Consider the following 10013-nt stretch of genomic DNA (forward strand, 5'->3'; position numbering starts at 1 on the left):
CATGGGAACGATCCTAGACACGGCGAGACATGGCAAACTTACGACATTCCTTTACGACGAAAGCTTTTTATGTCTGTTATGTAGCGTAGCTGGTAGGTTCTAATAAAAGTAATTCGCTCTTGTATGATCCTTCCTAGGATTATCTGTATCCGGAATTATTTGTTGCTGGAACACCCGGATAGTGATTCCTTGACCTTGACCCCATTTACACCACAGTTTATTTACATCAAGCTCAATACATAGCTTACTCGCCACGAATTCAGCAAAACATAAAGGCAAAAGAGCAAAAAGAAAACATACAACAGTAGGGATTCGCTGGTGGTCACCCACCCAACTACTAATCCACCGATCTGAAGCTTGTGTATGGCAGAGCGGACGGGATGCCCAATTCTCTTCAGTCTATGGTCGTATGTGCTCGAGATGGCTGGAATTGTGGTTATACTCGAGTAAACGGGGAGAGGGTGGGGGAGGTGGTTGAATGGAACACAGAGGAAGAAATGACCGAGAAACTGGTGACAAGCTCCAAAAGGAATCTTCTGTTGTTTTTGCATTAATTTTACATCTTTTCCCGTAGTTGCAAGATGTCTCGATTCGAGAATTGTTTTTGTTCTCGGTTGCATACTTTATGCTGGGAGATGAGTGGTCGACAATAGAGAACCTATTGCTTGCTATGTTGTATTTCCAGTATTGAGGTATTGATGAAAGCTCATGTGATTGCACTTGCAGTCCTCGCTGATTATTAAATCGCTTGCTGATGTATGATGTGTCTTTACTAAACACTGTTGCTAAGGCTTCAATGGCCATCTGTCTACATACTATGATAGAGGAGACTTTGTTGGTTCGTGGTAACAGACAGAATATTGTTGTTGATGATTAGAAAAGCGGAGGGGGTTAATAGATGGTGGGGGGCTTAAAAACCAATCACAGCTAGCATAGATTAGATAAGCGTTCTTCATCACTAAATTTATTTTTGAATACTTGTATCGCCATGGATTGTTCCAACCCAATATCCAAAACTGATAAATACCGCGATCGAAATGTTTCGCGACCACGAATTTCCTTTGTCTTCCGGTGCTTTCTCCATCTTAACATCCGAGTCTGCCGTTCTTAATGACGATTTCGACGATGTCTTTGGTTCTGAACCAGGTTCTCCAGCTTTTGACGTCAGAGATGGCCACGATGGGGACACGTTTGGAGGCGGGAATACAGAAATTTCAGATATACCAAGATTAAAGGAAAAACACGAAACAGAAGGATATAGAGACGGTGTAACCAAAGGAAAGGCTGAAAGTGTTCAAAAAGGATTTGACGAGGGCTATGGACTGGGTGCTGTATTGGGTTTGAGAATAGGAAAAGTTATAGGAATACTTGAAGGAATTTTTGGAGCAGTTTCCGTGTCTGCCGCCAAATCCGAAGATACAAAATGGACGGATGAGAGATCCCGGTTAGAAGAATTGTTTAAGAGTGCAAAGGAGGAATTAAAGACGGAAAAGGTGTTTGCGAGGGAGTGGTGGGGTGAGGATGGCATATGGAAATTTGAAGTCCCAGGGGAAAAGGAAGGAAAAGATGTTGTATTTCCCGACGTTGCAGCAGCACACCCTTTGCTCAAGAAATGGGAAGGACTCGTGGAAGAGGAGATACAAAGGTGGTCGTTAGATTTGGAATTCATGGAGGGAAATGAAGAGGAAGCTGTGCCAGCGAAACAGCAAATTAAAGCTGACGCCGTGGAACAAAAGATGGGTACAGTGAAAACAGATTTGAACTGGTGAAAGACGATTGGTCATATGGAAATCAAATGATCAAACTTAAAGGCAAGCCGACTCTTACGGCATATACGAGGTATGGCCAGCAGATGCCATCTCGAAATCACACGAACCTCATAACAAGATGCACCCTCGAATATTGATACCTAGATATCAAAAGCGATGGAGTTGCTTGGTGCGGGCAGAGATCGGATGAGTAAATTTGCGTGTGCTCGTGACTTGGGCATCACAGCATGCATCCTTTGCTCACTTTGTCGACGCCTTTATGCGAGCGAGCATACAGATTAGATTGATCGGTCCCTGCATTCAGGCCTCATCAATCTTGACCAGCCCCTGTGCCACGAGACCTGGTCACAAATTCCGACCAAAGACCACCAATTCGGAGGTTGAGGGATACAATGAATAAGTGCGAATGGATCCAAGCGCATAACAGCTGTGTCGCTAAATTAGGGAACGAGAACCTCTTTGGGCTCTGTGCCACGTTTATCCCCCATTGCATGCAGCAATTCACATTTAAGGTTACTCTTAACTATTGTATACTTATTAGAGATGGTTTTTGCCACGGGGCATTCAATTGTGGTAGAAAAAATCAATGATAAAATCTATCTTGTCACATTTTCAATTCGGACTCCATTTATTTTTCAAGCAGATACGAGCTTCTAACCAAAAATTTCATACTAAAGCGCTTAAGAGACCTCTTTGCGGGGGTTCTCTATGTGTCTACAAGGAAGTCTGCCGACCATTAGGTCAATGCACATTAGCCTTTCCAATTTCTGGATGTTTGTTTTGAAACACGCCATTGGAGCAAGAAAGAAGCTTAAAGGTGGTGAACCAATTAAATAATTAGATTAAAAAGATCTGCTAAATAATCTAATTGATCTGCGATTAACCCCCACCAATTAGCTTATAGAACTTGCAGTTTTGGCTGTCTGTGTTCGTGTAAGAAAAACTTACCAAAGTTCGAACTCACCATCAGCGGCACAAACAGACCCAGCTAACTAGAATATATCATTCTTGCATACGGTAATGCTATAATTATCAATGCGACGCACCCTAATTCGCTGAATGGTCTTTGAAATCCATATTATTTTGCTGTCCTTTGCAAAATAACCGCAGGTCCCTTGGAATCATAAGGCCCAGGATAAGTAAGAGGGTCCGAATGCAAAAGTTCTCGTTGGTTGGTGAGATTCTACTCTGTAGGTAGGTAGGTAGGTAGGTAGGTAGGTAGGTAGGTACTAAGTTCTAACTAATCAATTGGTAGTGAGGACGGAGTAGGTCAAGGAGCCGGCAACAACGGCCTTGCAATATTGGACGAAAGAAGCATTTTCACGCTTGAAGTGCATAGAAAAGCAGATTTTCCTATTTTTCTACTTTCAGCATCCGCTCTTTCCTATAATTGACTCTAGATGTTTGTTATAAATGAAAATAATAGACCAATCACAAATTAGCGTTTTGAGTATTTGCATACTAAGTAAATCTTGGAAAGAACCTACTAGGGAAACCGGCTCTTACTTCTTTTAATATATACCATCATCTCTTTGCCTCTATCTTCGTTCATCTTTTTCTCTTCTCTTCCATCTACTTATTCTCTCACCCGTAATAATTACCTACCATCTCTCCTCATCTTCAACCTCACCTTACACCTTACACCTTCACTCCTAGCAAGCCCTCACATACTATTTTCCTATTAATCACCTATTCGCAAGACTTTGATCTTTCCACGGGCTTGCTGTCCACTCCTTTGAAAAAGATTGTTTATATTTTATCATCGAATCCTATGATCTTACCGCTTTCCAACTAATTCACCTGGTCGAAGAATAATCACCCTCTTACTACATACGAGCAATCGCATTGCTTTGGTTTTTGTGTAATAAAATCTTATCATACGAGAAAAGTGAGTTGTCAAAATGTCTCATTATCCACGCTACTTCAGCCTGCCCACCTTGATGTAATCAATCTACCACAAGTTGTTGTCAAACGGCGCAGTAATATATTGCGGTTACCCAGTGAATGGGTAAATGTTGTTTTTATTAATCTGCGCAGCCTTTGGTTACAATGCAATGAGGCGAGGCTGGGAGATATGTAATATTTCACGATACTTCCAAGTCTTCTAATCCTCATCTTCCTTTTGTATCTTCCAACTTCCTTCAACTTTCCAATATTTACTTGTCTCCACTTGTCGCTCACCTCTGTATTGAATTTACGCTAATACTGATCTGTTCAAAGTAACCTTTAGAAGCCATGAAGGCTACCTTTCTTTCCTTGGGCTTCATCGCCACTGTTTCCGCCAACATCGTCTTCCATCATGTTCCTTTAAAGTGTGATATTAGAAGCCAGAATCTGTACTATGGCTGTCTCGAAGGCCAGAACTGTACTGACGATGGAACCGGGGAGTGAGTGATCTCTGACTCTACATGCACAGTATAGAGCTAATCATTCAAACAGATGCTATGTCCCAACCACTCCCATGCCATCTCGTTATTACCCAGTTCCCGTCAAAGATCGAACCATCGAACCAAGACAAGCTGTCTATTCAACAGACGGTACCTGTGGTCCTGCCAATGGTAACACTATTTGCGATCCAAACAGTACAGTTTATAAAGGATCATGCTGCTCGGTAGGTCATCAAAAAAGAATGGATGATCAGCAACTGATTCAGAAAATAGTCATACGGCTGGTGTGGAAATGATGATGCGTGAGTACACCAATATTCTTATAATCCATGAGTACTTACTGATTTTATAGTCACTGTGGAGCTGGTTGTTTATCTGGATGCACCAGCGGAAATACAACACCGGCTGGTACCTCTCCTCGACCTGATGGTCGATGCGGCTCTGTAAGGCCCTGTAAAATTGTACTATGGTGTCAATGATATACTGACCTTAATAGGCTTTTGGTGGTGCTACTTGTGATGCAAAAGGAGCATATGGTGGTTGTTGTTCTTCATACGGGTAAGTCATGCTTTTCCCCGATATCGATTTGTGCTATTTCAGTCTTGAAATGCTCTCTTTGTGGAATAAATGCTGATTCCACCCTTACTAGCTATTGTGGTTCTACCCCTGATCACTGTTTGGTCTCGAGTGGCTGCCAGAATGGATGCACAGACGCAAAGTCTACAACCGTTGCACAGTCTACAACCACTGCAGCTGGCGGTAACGCAGCACCCTCGTCTACTTCCCAAGAACCAGTGATTGCTCCGGTTACTTCTACACTCTCCCCTGCTGCAGCAAGTAACGCACCCGTAACTAAGGATGGATCATGTGGTACTGCAAATGGCGGTACTGTTTGCGGTAATTGGCCAAACGGAAATTGTTGTTCCATGTACGGATTTTGGTAAGTTGGATCGTCAATCGCAAAGTTTCAAGAGCCTAACACAAAATAGCGGTAACACCAATGCTCATTGCGGTGCCGGATGTCAATCAGGAAATTGTTTGAATGGACCAGTGATTCCAGCCCCAGGTGCAAGTCCCGCCCCAGCTGCCCCGGTAGGAGGTGCATTCAACATCGTTGGCCAATCTGGAGTTCCAGCTATGCACGCAGCATTAATGCAAAACGGTCGGGTTATGTTCCTCGACAAGTTGGAGAACTACACCCAATTGAGATTGCCAAACGGAAATTACGCCATGTCTTCAGAGTATGATCCAGCAACTAATGGTGTTGCGGCGCCTCTAGCTTACAAGACAAACGCATTCTGCTCCGGAGGTACTTTCCTTGCAGATGGTCGTGTTGTTTCTCTTGGAGGTAATGCACCTTTGTCATGGCTTGATCCAACCATTGGTGATGGTTTCACCGCTATTCGATACCTTGAGCGATCTTCTACGGACGCTAGTCTGACAGGCAAAGACTGGAGTGAGCCAGGAAACAAGCTCGCAAGTGCTCGTTGGTATGCTACGGCTCAAACTATGGCTGATGGAACCATCTTCGTCGCTTCCGGAAGTTTAAACGGCCTCGATCCAACTGTCAACACGAACAACAATCCTACCTACGAGATCCTCAGTCCTACCGCAGTTTCACAAGGCAAGAACATTGATTTGGAAATTTTGGTGAAGAATCAACCTTACTACATGTACCCTTTTGTCCATCTCCTCAATGATGGAAATTTGTTCATCTTTGTCTCAAAGTCTTCTCAAATCTTCAATGTGGGTACCAATAGCATTGTCAAGGAACTACCCGAACTCGCAGGAGACTACCGCACATATCCCAACACTGGTGGAAGTGTTTTGCTCCCACTGTCAAGCGCGAACAACTGGAACCCTGATATCGTCATCTGCGGTGGTGGTGCATATCAAGATATCACGAGCCCTACGGAACCAAGTTGTGGAAGGATCCAGCCATTGAGTGCAAACCCCACATGGGAGTTGGATTCTATGCCTGAAGGTCGTGGTATGGTTGAAGGAAACTTACTTCCAGACGGAACTGTCATCTGGCTTAACGGAGGTAATTTGGGTGCTCAAGGTTTTGGACTTGCAAAGGCCCCAACTTTGGAAGCTCTTCTCTACGATCCCACAAAGGCCAAGGGTCAACGATTCTCAACTCTTGCCACTTCAACCATCCCACGTCTCTACCATTCCGTCTCCCTTCTCCTCCTTGATGGTACACTCATGGTCGCTGGTTCAAACCCTGTTGAGATGCCAAAGCTCAAGCCTGATGCGGCCGACGAATTCGTCACAGAGTTCAGAGTGGAGAACTATGTTCCTCCATATCTCTCAGGTGACAATGCCAACAAGCGTCCAACCAATGTGAAATTGTCTTCAGGCAGCTTCAAAGCAGACGGCAGCACACTCGACGTTACCTTCAATTGCCCAGCTGGCGCAAAAGCAGTGACTGTGACTTTGTATCACGGTGGATTCGTCACTCATTCAGTACACATGGGTCATCGCATGCTGCATTTGGATAACACAGGCTTCGTCGCTGGTGCAACACAGCAAAAGTTGACTGTTACCCGACCACCAAACAACAATGTGGCACCACCTGGACCATATGTTGTTTACATTCTTGTAGATGGCATCCCCGCAATCGGACAATTTGTTACGGTTTGAGGGTCCGCATTTCAATGAGGTTCAGCAGGGATTTGCAGCATAGCTTTGGTTTGGGATGGAGATTCATGGAATACGGCGTTATGTGTGGATAACCAAAATTGCACCCAAGGCTAGAGCTAGAGCTAAGGATTAAGTCTCAATAGCGAAATAATGATAATAATTTTTCAATTTTGAAGGGTGTTTTAGTGTTTTATTGTCGATTGATACTCGAGTAGTGTAAACAGCATTAAAGAATGATCTTACGTAATCCCCACTAATTAGAGGTCTGCCGTTCCCCATGCCATTCATTCATTACTCTAGTAAAAAGGGTCCACTCGTCGCAATATTTCCGTACGTCCAAGAAGTTTGCCGCGGAAGAAAATAAGCCAGAAAAACTTTAAACAACAAATCATAACTAATAATGATCATCTCCTCGTACATCTGGGCAGAACCGGATTTAGCTAGTGATCATGTACTATGCATGCATTGCAGCACACAGTACTCCGTAAGCCGCCTGTAGCCTGTCATATGTTGACAACAAATGGCGAATGGTGGTGCGTGAACAATCAAGGATGATACTAAATTTAATCAGTGAGGTGAGGGACTGGGATGGGAAGGTAAAGGTGCCACCACAGAAGGACCCAGTAAAGAGGCCCCAGTAAAGAGGGGGAGCTGAAAAAAATTGGTAGGATGATAGGATTTTGTACACGGTGTTGTATTGGTGATGTTTGTACTGGTGATGTTTGTACGTGTTTCAAAGGATTGTAGAACTACAGAGTAAAGGTAAATTCTACAGGTAAAGATTGTCTGTGAAATATTGTTGAGGAATTGAATTTTTGAAGAATTTTGAAGAATTTGAAAGGGTTGATTCTGGGTAAACCCATTTTTGATCACACGAGCTTCGTTTCGATCAGGCCAAACCAGACAGACCAGACGAGAGACCCTCATTTCGAACCTCGGGACGTGGGAGCTGGATTTTCAGCTTGGGATCGAGTGAATTCAAGGGAAGGAGGAGAAACGGAGTTAAGCTTCTTGATATATATAGAGGAGTACGACGTGTAACGAGGGAGAAGAACTTTTACGAAGCAAACGACAATTACGCAAATCCCAGTCTTACATACTTACAGACTCGCAGAATTGCAATCTTGCAAGCTGATCACTCTTCGACAAGTCCTTGCACATTTCAAAGGAATCAAACCAAACGATGTCGCTCGATCCGCGAGATTCACAAATGAGGGGTAGGAGTAAGAGTCCCGGACGCGAAAGATCGCGTTCGAGGTCTGGATATGAAGTGGAGGGAGTAAACGCACCTACACCGCCAGGTTTCGACTATGATGAGTCTCGCACTGGCAGGAACAGATACAGGGATTCAAGCCCAAATCCTACGACGGGATTCGGTGCATCGAGATTTGGTGGCACGACTGGAGCTGGTATCCCCGATACCTTGAAGATTGATGAGGTGCGGTACACGGAGAGGGATAGGGATAATGAGAGATTGCATACTCCGGCTCAGTTTGACAATTTGACTTATGGAGAGGGTTACATACCGGGTACTCCGGCCAAGATCAATGTTTATGGCTCTCGTGAGCCTTCTCCAGCTGCTGTTCCGAGAAGTGCGGGAGGCTATGGGAAGGATGCTCATACTCCCACTTATAGTACCTTCAGCGACCGGTTGGCCTCACCTCGCGAGCATGATCTTAGCGTTGATAGTCGCAGACTTGAGGAGACCCATGGTCGTCAGAGATCCGCAAGTTTTAATGTTTCTGCCGGCGTCGGAAAACATCATGGCTCTCTCGCTGGTGGTGTGAGTATTGGTCATGAGCATTCTTATGCTCAATCGTCCACCGGATCTCAATTCTCCGATCTTTCTAGTCCTGGACCTCCAGGTGCAAGATATGGTACTCCAGCTAGTCCTGTGGCTGGAGGTGGATATGTAAGTGCTGGATATGGCAAGAGAGAAGATGAACATAATAGATATACAGACCCGGCGGCGTGGAAATATGCACAGCCTGGTGATAAGATTTCCTTTTCCAGTACGACTCGGAAGACGGTAATTGGGGGGGAAGGTCATGCTCATAGGGATTCTTCACCTCCGAGACATATTAGACATGAGAGTGCGTCGGCTCGAAGCAGTAGCTCTCGAATCGTCTCGGAATCATTCGTCAGTTCTCGTCGTGATGCTTCCCCCAATCCTGCTAGACTGGGCGATCGACTCAATACCCTAAGCATCAACACTAGTGGGCATCTGGGTCACTCATCCCATGGCTCCCTGAGCTTATCTCCCGGCGGTCATTCTCACTCCCACTCTCTCAGTCTAGCCAATGCCCCTGCATCTCCCCTCCTCGAATCCTACAAGGGAACCTATCAATCTATATCCCCTATGCCCTCCCCAATGCTCATGGTCACCTCCCACTCCGACATCTCCGAGACCTTCTCTCCGCTATCCCCATCAGGGGAAGATCGATCCTTTCGCCGCACGGCACGTTTTCACGATGCCCAAGACGAAGCCGAAATGCTCCGCGATGCATTGAAAGGGGAAAATCGTGCTCCGGATGTCCATCCCCTAATTACCATTCTCCCGGGCCTAACTCATGAGCAAATCCTCGATTTGCGTACCGAGTATAAGAAGATTGTTAAAACGGGTCATGAAAGGAAAGGTGTCAATATCGCTAAACATATTAAGCTGCGTCTCAAGGATGAAGATCCTAGTTTGATGAAAGCTTGTTATGCGGTTGCCTTGGGACAATGGGAGAGTGAAGCCTACTGGGCTAATTTCTGGTATCAAGGAGAGAAATCTCGTAGGGAATTACTCATTGAGAGTTTGATGGGACGATCGAATCGCGAGATTCAGAAGATTAAGGATGGCTTTAGTGATAAGAAGTATCGCGATTCTCTGCGTCAATGTATGGAGAAGGAACTCAAGGAGGATAAGTTCAAGAAGGCGGTTTTGCTAGTGTTGGATGAGAAGAGGATGGAGGAGAGTAGGAGGATTGATGGCGATTTACTGAGAGAGGATATTAGACAGTTGGAGAAGTGTGTCACGAGTGAGAAGGGGGGTGAGACGAGAATGATTGAGATTGTTTGTTTGAGGAGTGATAATCATTTGAGGGAGGTGTTGAGGGGTTATGAGGAGAAGTTTGGGAGAAACTTTGCTAGGGAAATGTTGGGGAAGAGTACTAATCTTGTTGTATGTTGTTTTTTCTTTTTTTCTTCTACTTTTGCTTATAGTCTT

At 44.8% G+C, this 10013-nt stretch overlaps 3 protein-coding genes across 3 annotated transcripts in view; all 3 read left to right on the forward strand.

The window, feature by feature from the left end:
* Positions 1-1037: 1037 nt before the first annotated feature.
* SS1G_02581 (hypothetical protein) lies at positions 1038-1769 on the forward strand (the record flags this gene model as incomplete). Its single annotated transcript, XM_001596311.1, has 1 exon — positions 1038-1769. One exon carries the CDS (start codon positions 1038-1040, stop codon positions 1767-1769), a length of 732 nt encoding a protein of 243 aa, XP_001596361.1.
* Positions 1770-3670: 1901 nt separating this feature from the next.
* SS1G_02582 (hypothetical protein) lies at positions 3671-6802 on the forward strand (the record flags this gene model as incomplete). Its single annotated transcript, XM_001596312.1, has 7 exons — positions 3671-3711; positions 4209-4380; positions 4430-4458; positions 4509-4599; positions 4653-4714; positions 4806-5096; positions 5146-6802. The coding sequence occupies 7 exons, from the start codon at positions 3671-3673 to the stop codon at positions 6800-6802; spliced, it is 2343 nt and encodes a 780-aa protein (XP_001596362.1).
* Positions 6803-7985: 1183 nt separating this feature from the next.
* Positions 7986-10013, forward strand: part of SS1G_02583 (hypothetical protein) — a gene marked incomplete at both ends in the record, with an annotated part of 2809 nt that continues 781 nt past the window's right edge. The window contains one exon of the mRNA XM_001596313.1: positions 7986-9968. Coding sequence (XP_001596363.1) covers positions 7986-9968 — 1983 coding nt within the window. The remainder of the gene's footprint in view (positions 9969-10013) is intronic.

This window comes from Sclerotinia sclerotiorum, genomic scaffold (assembly GCF_000146945.2).
Source record: "Sclerotinia sclerotiorum 1980 UF-70 scaffold_3 genomic scaffold, whole genome shotgun sequence".
NCBI classification, from domain to species: domain Eukaryota; kingdom Fungi; phylum Ascomycota; class Leotiomycetes; order Helotiales; family Sclerotiniaceae; genus Sclerotinia; species Sclerotinia sclerotiorum.